Below are 12,361 nucleotides of genomic sequence, written 5' to 3' on the forward strand. Positions count from 1 at the left end.
CTTTTTGAAGAGTAAAGATATTTTAAAAGTAAGCCAACAAAGTACCACTGAAAAATGTGGCAAATAGAATGCTTAGTGGCCTGACGTAGATAAAAGCTTCATCTGTCTGTTCCTGGAAATCCAAAAGCCATAGTCAAAAAGCGGCAATTGAAGATCATTCATGCTGGCTGAAAGGATAAAAAATTGCAGTGTATCTATCAGGCTAAGAGGCTCCTCTGGCAGACAGCTCTCAGAGCCAAGTGGTGACTGTATTGACATGTTAACTCTTGACACGCTTGAAGGTCTCTCAGGCCAGCGTAAACCACACATAGTAGGGAGTAAGACAGGATGGACCAAAGGGTTTTAATGGCTGAAAACAGGTCAGCAGCAGGTTGAATGTGAACTGTAGCTTTCAAGTTCTAAGCAGAGTTGTTTTGCTCTTTGTCCTTCAACAGCAGGAGAAAAAAGAAATTTTGAAAGTGTTCCTAAGAAGAGACCATAAAGCAGAGGTTGTGGTCTCTTCCTCAGAGCGATGTACTTAGAAGCCGTTCTCCCTTATTCAAAATCACAGTGCCAGGAAACATTGACGCCTGCCAGGCTACTGTGGAGAGCAAACAACAGAAATCTACCTTTTAGGTCCTGGGGTCAGAGCAGCCCCCAGCAAACTAAGGATCAAGGCAGAACTATTCAGGCTTTTCTTTGTTGTTTTTTTTGGTTGAGGAAGATTGGCCCTGAGCTAACAACTGCTGTCAGTCTTCCTCTTTTTGCTTTAGGAAGATTGTCATTGAGCTAACATCTGTGCCAGTCTTCCTCTATTTTGCATGTGGGATGCTGCCACAGCATGGCTTGATGATCTGTGTGTAGGTCTGCACCCGGGATTCAAACCCATAAACCCCGGGCCTCCAAAGCAGAGCATGGGAACTTAACCAATATGCCACCAGGCTGGCCCCAGGACCATTCAATTTTAGTGGACGTGGAGACTCTTGGTGCTTGTAGCTACATTGGTGACATAACTGGTGATAAACGAACCAGTAAGATCTCTGAATGTGTTAACATCATGAATGTGTTAACAACATCTGTGTATCAAAATCTAAGTGTAAAAGATAAAAAGGAGACTCATAGATTTCTCTGACTAGATAAAGTATCTTCCCAACATAGAAATCCGAAACTACAAAAAGAGATAACTTGGAAAAAATAAAATTAAAAACAAACTCTTTGTGTCAGACTGACAGCCTTATGCATTAACTGGTGAGATCAGGTGAAGGCCAATGGAACTTGAGAAGACCACACAGGTGCCCTTCCTTGCCCTTCCTCGCCCTTCCTTGCCCTTCCTCGCCCTTCCTTGCCCTTCCTTGCCCTTCCTTGCCCTTCCTCGCGCTTCTTCGCCCTAATTGCTCTGAGGCTTGGAACTACCTTAAAACTCAATTACACTGGCTTTCTTTAGCCAGACTATCAGATTTTTTTTTCTCCCACTCTTTATTTTGTAGTTTTGTGGTTTCATTTGTCTTATATCTGTGCATTTCTAATGTAAGCCACTTCAAATACTCTGAAGGTGGAAAGGATGTAAATTCCATAGAAGTAAATAAATAATTCTAGAAACTTGACTATAAATGGAAACGATGACCTGGATTAAAAAACAAACAACAAAAACGTACTATAGAATCTGGGTGGAATCAAACACCAAAAAAAAGACCGGGAAAGGAGTTATGGCAGGAACGGGAACAATTTACGCATCCCTAAATAGAGAGGGTCTTGTGATGTTAATGAGAATTAAACTCGCAGGATAGATATTCCAAATAGTACTAAGAGTTCAGGCTATCTGTTCAGGAAGCCCACAGGGTATATTCTGGATTGCTTTAGTTCATTTAAATTAGTTCTTCTGTTTGCCAAATCCTAAATTGAATTACAGCATTCTAGTATAGAAAAACCTTACCATAAATACGGGAACTCAGGTGAGCCCAACTAACCATTCAGTTAGAGTGTGTTACACAAATTGCAGATGCACACAGGTACCCGAAGAAAGGCAGGCCCATTCAGGGAACTGGCAGGTGGTCATGCATATGCAAGCGATATAAAGCAAATTTACACAGACCTGCCGGATATCATCAAATAATTTTTCCTCAAATGGTTTTGACTGCATTTTGCAATTTATAGCTCATTAATTTGGCATCCTATACGCATGCCTTTTACATGTCATTTAGTGTTCAAGGTAAGTCAGGCCTCAGAGTGAGGGTTTGGTTTTATACTCTCCAGCTTGATTATCTGCTCTGCCTAAATTCACTAGGCTTTGACTAATTTTTTTTTTCTAAAAGCACAGATAATAATTTCCCCTTACTTTGTATACACTCTCTATTCAATTAGCGAAGCATGAACAACAAATAATTATTGTTATTTCTTTTTGCAGTTGACATACAAAATTGCAATTAAATACAAAATCCTTAATGCATTTACAGACACGGTAGCAATTGCCAGGGCCATTTCACAAAACCAGATGGAAAAAAAAAATCTCATTATACTGAAAAATTAAGTCAAAAAACAGAGTATTCTGAATTGCTGTTTTTATAGTTTTATCTTTTGCCCTGCTTCTTGAGACTGTTAAAGCTTTCAACAACAAAAATTTACTCCACAAACATGGGCTTTATTTGTACAAACTAGGTTCATACTGAAAAATTTATGCCAAATGTTTTTAGCCTATAAGAAATATTCTTAAGCTTAAATTTAAAAATTCCTCTGGGCACTCAGATAGTTCACTGGTATAGCATCTAAAGTATACTGCGCGAAGGTGCATAGTGAATGCCTTTTGATGGTGCACTGACATTTCTAAGAAACGCCTTTGCCTCAAATCAATCCACTCAAACCAGCAAATGATTTGACATTCAAAGCTTCAGGAAACACTATATAAATATTTTTTTCCCATTGTAAAGTAAAGATTCAATCACAGAACTGTCATAGGAAATTGAGATTCTGCCTTATGTTTTAAAGTTAATCTGCCAGAGTCAGTTATTTATTTTACTTATAAAATAACTTTTACAAGTAGGAAAGCTTTTAGATATGTTCCTAATTCTAATAAGATCTACACAGTCTTTAATACTGTTGGAGTTAAAATATTATCGGTGTCATCACAGTCAATGGATCAAGTCAACCACCTATGAGAAACATGATTTTCTACAACAAATGTGTGAAACTTGTATTCATGATTATCACTAATTCCTGGAGCTATTAAACTGAACTCTTTAGCATTGTGGGAAAGCTCTGTTGTTCTTTTTGTAAATAGACTAAAACTCAACTCTGTAATAAGATATGGAAGTCAAATGCAATAATAACTTCTATGTAAACATTGGCCACACTTCTCTCTTGCCTGTCTGAACCAAGGCTAATGATTAACAGATGCTTCCCATTCTCAAAAGTGCTTGAGTGCACTGCTCCATTTCTCCTTATCTCTGGATTCTTGTTATTGAAACTTAAGACCTCTGGTCATAATTTAATTGTCTGTACTTTCCAGTTATAAATTCCAAATATTTCTATTTTTTAAAACTCTATAGAATTTCTGGAGTGATCCTTTGGTAGTGGAGCGCTTACAATGTTTTAGACCTTGTTCTAAGCATCTTTTAATTATGTATCTCGTTTACTCATGGTAATGCTACAGATACAGTACTATTATTATTTCTATTTTACAAATGTTGAACTTAAGCGTAAAGACATTAAGTAACTGGCCTAAATTCCATAGCAGAGCTAGGATTTGAAGCAGGTAGTCTTACCATAGCCAGGTCTGGTAGTCTAATGGTTAAGATTTGGTGCTCTCACTTCCTTGGCCAGATTCATCTCCAGGTCAGGGAACCACACTGCCTGTATATCGACTGTCACACTGTGGTGGCTGCATGTTACTGTCATGCTGAAAGCTATGCCACCTGTATTTCAAATACCAGCAGGGTCACCCATGGTGGACAGGTTTCAGTAGAACGTCCAGACTAAGACAGACTAGGAAGGAGGACCTGGCCACCCACTTGCACAGAAATTGGCCATGAAAACCCTATGAATAGCAGCAGAGCATTGTCTGATATAGCGTCAGAAGGTGAGACGATGGTGCAAAAAGACCAGGCAGGGTTCAGCTCTGCTGTCCACAGGGCTGCTAGGAGTCAGAATCAACTCCACAGCACTAACAACAGAGTCTGACTATAGAGTCTACTAATTTAGATATTGGTAAGGTCAGAGCATTCATGTAATAAATTCCTTTGTTGAGATTGCTGAGCAAAAAATAATAGTGCTGTGATCATATTTCTGAGTGGCATTAGTGAATTAATTACGTGAAACTTTTGTTTAACATGAATTTATCTCTAAAATATTTGCCAGCCGTTGTGGTAGGCTAGATCTGCAGCAGCCAGAGGTTTTATTTTACACATTGAAATTTCAGTCTACTTCTGTATTCATCTTTTATTTCTATTTAAATTACTTAGTTTCAGCCAGTAAAAATGTGTGAAAGAAAGCATTTAGAAGTAACAATTTATTTTTAAACTAATCATATGGTTGGTAAGAATAAAAATTCACTTTTTATTGATCTAAGCCTGTCATAGTCAAGAAAAAAATACCTTTTGGTTCAACTTGTATCTGCTTTCTTTTCTTATAAAAGTATGAAGGTATATAAAAGATAAATGTTTTAGTATATTGAATTTTAAAAACAATTTGGCCTTTGATTTGGGCCTGGGTGGGAAGGGATCTTACCTAAGTGAATAAGATATGTTGAAAACATGGAGAATATATTCTACTTTTCATAAAAATCACATTTTATAAAGAAGACTAAGTGGTACAATTAGAATGCAGAGACATTACAGATATTTCTATTTGAAAAAATGTAGCAAGGTTCTATGACCTGGTCTACACCAAAGTATGTCTCTTTTTGAGAAAGATTCATGTGGTAGATTCTAAAATCTACTATATGTGTTTTTTTAATTACTCATATAGAGTAACTATAAGTTAATGTGACAGTATAAATTAAATGAATCATGTACAGTGGTGACAGAAAATATATGAAGTTTCAGTGGCATAATTATATGATCATTTCTAAGACCTGCTGGTTTTTCTGAAGATTTCTTTTTATAATGTAAAATTTTCATTGTCCTTGAGACTTTGAAAGTTCTGGTAACTGTAATATGTCATTTGCTTGTTTCACAGGGCACAACTGTTTTTAAAAAAGCTATATTTTTTGTGGGACAAATGAAATAATTTGTACTGACTCAAAATCGAATGTTATCAGTTTTATTTATTTAGTAGTTTGTTACTTAGTTTTGTTTTTGAGAAGTTCATTTTGGATAGATAAATCGATTAAGTGCAACAAAACTGTCAGGGCAGAGATTTTTATATTTTTGCCAAAAACTGTATACACTGTTTTCCTTAAAGCAAGGTAATTTTTAAGAAATGGATTTTTAAATTTATATACATAACATGTATAAAATTTATTTTACCCAGTAAGTGGTTCAAATGCTTCATTGTATATATTATCACATACTTATTTCCCTGAAATTTTCCTGAAATATTTTAGATTTGTCACATCAAGTGACTTCCTCTACCTTTGACCCAGATACTGCTCTCCTGGAAGATCGAATTTAATGTAAATTTATAAATGTGTAATGAGTCCAAAAGTGGTAGGAAGGGTGTCAGGCAGATATCCATCATGGTGAGAAGTTAATATCTGTATCTGCATTACATTATAATTGATAGCTCTGTCTGATGTTTGAAAAGCGTTAAATTGCTGATGTACGTGTGATGGAATGCCTATTGTCAGGCTAGGAATGAAAACTCTGCCTCATCACTGCAGTTGGTTTTTAAATGATTTGTAGAGAAATGACTTTGAATGTTTGTATTAAAGGTCAAAATCAGAGATCTCACATTTATGTAGTAACTCCTGTGTGCCAAGTCTTCCTTGAGCATAAACCATGCTCTACAATTCAATTTTTGGAAAAGCCTTTAGAGAGAGAGACTCTAATTCATTAAAATGGAAGAAAAAAAATCTAGAGAACCACATGGTAACAGTGTCTAAGTAAATTAATCAATAATGCATGAACTGAACAGTTAAAAAAGTAAATATCATAATATCATGTCAAGATTGCAAGAATTTATTGATGCTTAAGCCAAACAAGGAAAATATTGACTAGAGCTAAGAAATTGCAGTATTTTATAACATATGTTAAAACAAATTGGACTGTGGGGTATTTAACTTTAGTTCATCACCCACTTAGTAATCTCATATTTTTATAAAACCACAAATCACCTTAAGAAGTATGTAATCAACATCACGTTTCTCAGTCCAAAGAATTATTCAGCTTTGGACCTCAGGTTCCTCTTCTGTAATATAAGAGAGGTTAGAAATGGATTTTAGAGAGTCTTTATTTCTGCTCCCTTCAAGTTTTCCTATCCTTTAGTACTCTCTTCTATTTTTTTTAACCTGATGTGATTTGCAGTCTTCTTTCAGTTAATCAACCATCTTCTAACCCATCTGAATAATTATCATTTAACTCCAGGTGTTACTCCCTTTCTCTTCTTGTTTTGATGTGATCAAAGCCAGAATTCAAATGCTGTACTTTCTTGGATCATTTTGGAAACCAGTCCAAGCAGAAGCGAGGGAGGGCAGGAAAGAGGGAAGGGAAAAGAAAGGGTTTTGCAGAATCATTCCTGAGGCCGTTCTAATGCATACTGCCAAATAAACACCTGAGGATAACAGTTAGTATGTCGTGTGCATTTTTAAAAAAATATATTTTAGTCTCTACATATGGACTAATATTAAAAAAAACCCAAACAAACCAACAACATCATAGGTGTGTGAGTCTACGTGTGTGATTATGCCACCTCCTCCCCTTCTCTACAATGTCTTGCAGAATTATCTAATTTCTTCTGCATTATTTAACTCACTTTTTTCTTCCAACAGTCCTTGACAGTCTTCCTTCCTCTAATACCAGAAATGTCCCTTCTAACCCATGTAGCCTATGTAACGCTTAATGGATGTTTTAGGTTCACTGTCTCAATTAATCCTAATGACAACGCTATGAGGATTATCTTATTATCATGCCCATTTCAAAGATGAAGACCCTGGGTTACAGAGAAGTTAAGCCTTTTACCTAAGGTCACCCTTTCCTAGCTTTTTCTCTGAATCTCTGGCCATGTGCTCCATCCTCAGTCACAGCACACCACTCTGGGTTTTTCAGGTGGTCCACGCACCATGCATTCTCATTCCTCTGCGTGGTGTAAATTTTCTCCTGCCTGGATACCCGCTTCTCACAGCTCTGATCTGCCCTAGTTAACTCCTTCTCTCTTGCCAGAAGTACCCCAGAGATCGCTTTCCTGAGGAAGCTTTTCCCGTATTTTCCGTTAGACTCAATCACCCCGAATCACCCTTGCACTTTGCATATTTTATTTGACTGACTTGATTGTTCATGCATTTGTCTTTCTGATTGAACTGTTCCCTACTTGAGGAATGGGAGCCATTTATCTTTGTCTTCATTGCCTATCCCAGTACTTGACATGCACCAGATACTCATCTTTATTGAGTCAACTCTAGGTAAGAATGAATCCTAGATTTTAGGGGACTAGATGAGAAATCTAGTCAGAATTGCCAATTTTTATTTTGTAAAGTTTAATATTTAACTATATTTGAACTCTCTTAAACATTCAGATCAGTTTAATTTATACGGACCTCTACCAGCCAGGATTGGAGCTGTGTATGCCCTTAATTCTGTGCATAATGCCACTCCCTTTCATGAAGTCCTTGTTTGTATCTTTTTCATTAGAGTTCCCTTGGTAACTACTGGCCCTAAGGCAATTAGCTAATCAGTTGTCAGTTGAGCTCTGTTCTTCACCCACTACAGTGGGACACATAGAAAAATCATAAAACATAGTGAGGGGCCTTAGAGTCCAGCTGAGGTGACAAATCTAATACACAGAAAATTTAAGTATAAATACTCTTAATCCGCAACTGTAATACACCAGTGGGTTACTGAATACAGGCTGAAGATCACTTGTAGTTAATTAGCCCAGTTATCTTAATACCACTCTGCAGGATACAACAAACTGTCATCCAAAACTGTGTAGGGGAGAAAAACCTCCATCTGCCACTCCTGTAGCAAGGTTATGAAACCCAACTCTCTTAGCCTGGCAAAAGGCTTCTCTCCTTGGATGGATGCCATCGCATCTTTTATTTAAAGTTCAACGAGCCAGGCCAATTCATGTCACTAATTCCATGGAACATCTTGGTCATCTGTGGTAGCCTTTAGTTTTTCCCATCCTTTTGATAACTCATGGCTAAGTAATCTATCATATTTTGCTTCTTATATTTCTATCAAGTTGCTCCTTCATCTAGCTGTTCTGCCTATTCTTATCCTGAATTCATGTCTTCTCCTGAGTTTGTTATCCTGAATTTTGCGTTTCTGGTAACTTAAATCTTATAACTTAAATCATCCCCCGTCTGTTTTTTTCCCCTTTGACTTAACAAATCACAGCTTTATTGCTTCTGCCCTTAGTTTTTCTTAAAAGTGATTTTGAAAATGTGTAAGCTTAAATTTTGCCATCATTGTAATACATTATCCTCAATGCAATTGTGCATGTGTGGCTTTTTTATTCTCCTGAGCTTCAAAGTAATAGTGTGTGTATTTTACGTCTTCTCATAACTTTTCCATCAAGTACCTTCCACCTTTATTTTTTCTCTTCTTTTCCAATAGTAAACACAAATAGCAAAACCTAAGATTAAATAATTAGCTAATGTGATTTTCTACATGGACAATGTATTTCACCTGATTATAATTACTAAAATTTTATAGATACTTGATATGGATTACTGTTTTCACCTTGGAGCTGTCTTTATTGTTCATTTTAAGAAAATATTACTTCTCTTATTTTTACAGGTAAAAAGATGGCCTATCAGAAGGTCAATGCAGATCAAAGAGCTCCAGGACATTCACAATACTTAGACAATGATGACCTTCAAGCCACTGCCCTTGACTTAGAGTGGGACATGGAAAAGGAGCTGGAGGAGCCTGGGTTTGACCAGTTTCGGCTAGATCGTGCTGAGAATCAGAACCTGGAGAATTCAGAGACTGCAGACCTCAATCTTGATTCCATTCAACCAGCAACTTCACCCAAAGGAAGATTCCAGCGACTTCAAGAAGAGTCTGAATATGTTACCCGTTACACAAGATCTGCACCAAAGAGCAACCCCTGCAACTTTTGCCGTCTTTCAAAAATGCTTTGCACAGCCATCATTTTATTTATTTTTGGAATTTTGATAGGCTATTATGCACATAAAAATTGCCCTTCAAATGCTACATCATCAGGAACACTTGATCTTCAGTTATATCAAGAGATTCTCAAGACAATCCAAGCAGAAGACATTAAGAACTCTTTCAGGTAGGTGTAAAAGAAATACATGTTGGAGGGATGCATTTTCTGGGAAAGATGTTTCACAGGGAGTACCCAGCTGGTAATTTTGCCATGGTTTAAGGTTAATCTTGCAAGCTGAGAAACATAACTTACCAGCATACCCTTCACAGAGGGGGTGCACATTTTCAAATTTATTATACTGCAATACAAATTTATGATGCTGTTTTATTAATTGATAATCATAACTACTATGGAGACTAAAAGACTCAGCCAGTGCATTTTCTCCCTCTTAGGAAGCCCACGTAGGCCAAATTGGGATGCAAAGTTTGCTGGATATAAGTGTAAGAAAAACTAAGATGTTAGCCATATGATTGACATTTTTAATGACATCAGAATAAAATATATTTTATTAACTGTCAATATATTGTCAACATGTTAAATAGTAATATATTTTGATAACTGTCTCTTATGGTCAAGAGCTAAGACAGACACTGGTGTACTTTTTCTCCTGCATCCCTGAGCTTCCATAATGAGCACATTTTATTGAAACACATTGGTTTCTACACAGTAGGCAGTTCTGAAAGCTTATCTCTCATGTTTGTGTATTCTCTATATTCTCTAGTCAGAATGTGTTGATTTTGAAGTTCAATGATAATAAAATATTCTTTATCAGGCCTTAATTCTGAGTTCTTGGGAAAAGTTCTACCAATGTATAACTGGTGAGTAACTTGAAAATTTTGTTGTTTGTTGTATTATTAACATATATCTTGAGTTGTGAAGGGTTCCCTAGCTTACATATTTAGTGAAGAGAGGAACTGGAAAGGGAAGATTAGATATTAGCTTCCACATATTTCTTCCACATTTGCCAAGAAAGGACAGTGTTAGGTGAGTCATATATGTTGTTTGTAGGTAGATTAAGAGAGGGATACTACTTCCCCAGGATATTCTTTCTCGGTTACACTGACTTCTTATAGCCAAGAAGTCGGCATGTGTGCATTTCTGTGGAGCATGCCCACTGAAGATGCATCATTTAAATTGTGTGCTGAAATATCACGTATGTTGATGTTGGTGAATTATAATTCTCTTCCTGAAGATCAGATCTGAATGACTGATGGAAATTTGTTTTCTACAACCTTCTGTGTCTGCTATTTACTGTTTCATAAGCATTCCTGGACATATAATATGTAATAATAGCACTTTCCATGATTTTCCTAGCATAAAATTGTTTATATTGAATTGAGCTGAAAGATATTCCATTGTCTTATAATGAGTGATTGTTTCAGTCAGGATCCAACCACAACAAGAGAAAACTCCCTGAATATTTAAAGCAGAGGGCATTTAAAGTAGGGAAATTATTCCGTTAGTGATGAAAAACCGAGAAACCAATCAGGGACACTGACAGCCCAGAGATTAACAATGAAATGAAACTAATACTAAACTTAGGCTGGAGGGATAAAGGGAGTTGGAGTAACTTGGTGGAAGCTGGGACTTTTTGTGTACACAAGTGCGGAAGTGGGAAGATGTAGCCTCATCCAGAGACACCACTGAAGACAGAGAGTAAGAAGTACCACAGCTTCTTCCCTCTTCTTGTCCTGTAGTATCCTCCTAGTTGTCCCATGGGCTAAACTCAGCAGGAAGGCTGCTGGCGCAGAGCCTGAGAAACTCATCTTGAAGGGTTCAGCTCCCTGGAGCAGGGGAAGGGCAAGGGGTCTGTGGAAAATAGATCTAACTGGCACATGAATGTTATTAAAAAGAAAGAGAGAGGAGGGAGGAAGAAAGAAAATAGAACTCTATAAAACTGTGTCTACTATAACTTCATTGTGGACGTTCACTCTGTTACACAAGCGGTACCTAGAAAAGGATCCATGGCTCTACTTTCTTAATATTGAGAATAATTATGATTTTCCTGAGCAACTGCTTAGTTTTTTATTTATGGACACAATGAATCTCATAACTTAGACTGCTTCTCTCTTTTCTTTGGCTTTTAGAAAGTTCAGAGTCAAATGTGTATTGAAATCATTAAGAGCATCACAGCATGCATTCTATGTACTAACTAGCCTACAGAGTTATTTTCTCTCCTCATATTCCTTTGGCTTTCTTTACCTTACTTATTTTTTTTTTTTTAAAGATTTTTTTATTTTTTCCTTTTTCTCCCCAAAGCCCCCTGGTACATAGTTGTGTATTCTTCGTTGTGGGTTCTTCTAGTTGTGGCATGTAGGACGCTGCCTCAGCGTGGTCTGATGAGCAGTGCCATGTCCGCGCCCAGGATTCGAACCGACGAAACACTGGGCTACCTGCAGCGGAGTGCGTGAACTTAACCACTCGGCCACGGGGCCAGCCCCAACCTTACTTATTTTTTTATCAGCATTATAGACATCTTTAAAAACTGACTCATGACCTCTTTGCAAATAGGCAGCTGGCTCTAAAACTTTAAATGTATAATTAAATAAAAATATTATTTCTCTCAGAATAAGAGTTGCGTAACAGTAAAGCTCATATTCTTCTCTTAAACTTGAACATCAATAAAATATATATTTTAAAGCTATCTACAAAAATATAACCACCAGCAATTATACTTCTAGTATTCAGTGGTTGGGCACAGATTCACAACTATGCTCTGTCAAATACCCACAGTTTTTTCCTTATTGAGATAATAATTTTTTTCTTCAAAAAATATTTTTGCTGCAAGTATGTTTACAGTAACTTTCTCTGAACAACACTTCCTCATCCAAAGACAGCTATTCCCCCAAGAGTCATGCTAACCACATGCCTTATTATGAGTTCCTAAGTCCTCTTAGCATTAACTGTACATCACCGGTTCCTACTGTTACTTTTCATCAATTTATGATCAATTTTGGGGTCTCACTGGCCCACTATTTTGTTCATCAATTGCTATCTCTCTTCTCTATTGGTTTTCATTCCTGCCTATGCTCCAAGACTATGTCAATTCTTGCCAAACATCCTAACAGTTGTGCAATAAGAGGATAGTCTGTTTTTCTTTGTTTTGATTGGCACCTCA

At 36.9% G+C, this 12,361-nt stretch overlaps 1 protein-coding gene across 11 annotated transcripts in view; it reads left to right on the plus strand.

The window, feature by feature from the left end:
- Positions 1-12,361, plus strand: part of NAALADL2 (N-acetylated alpha-linked acidic dipeptidase like 2) — a 1,279,597-nt gene that overhangs the window by 585,078 nt on the left and 682,158 nt on the right. For all 11 annotated transcript variants that reach the window (XM_070242641.1, XM_070242639.1, XM_070242642.1 and 8 more), the window contains one exon: positions 8,868-9,369. In XM_070242641.1, coding sequence (XP_070098742.1) covers positions 8,876-9,369 — 494 coding nt within the window. In that variant the 5' untranslated portion in view covers positions 8,868-8,875. The remainder of the gene's footprint in view (positions 1-8,867; positions 9,370-12,361) is intronic.

This window comes from Equus caballus, chromosome 19, assembly GCF_041296265.1.
Source record: "Equus caballus isolate H_3958 breed thoroughbred chromosome 19, TB-T2T, whole genome shotgun sequence".
Classification (NCBI taxonomy): Eukaryota; Metazoa; Chordata; class Mammalia; order Perissodactyla; family Equidae; genus Equus; species Equus caballus.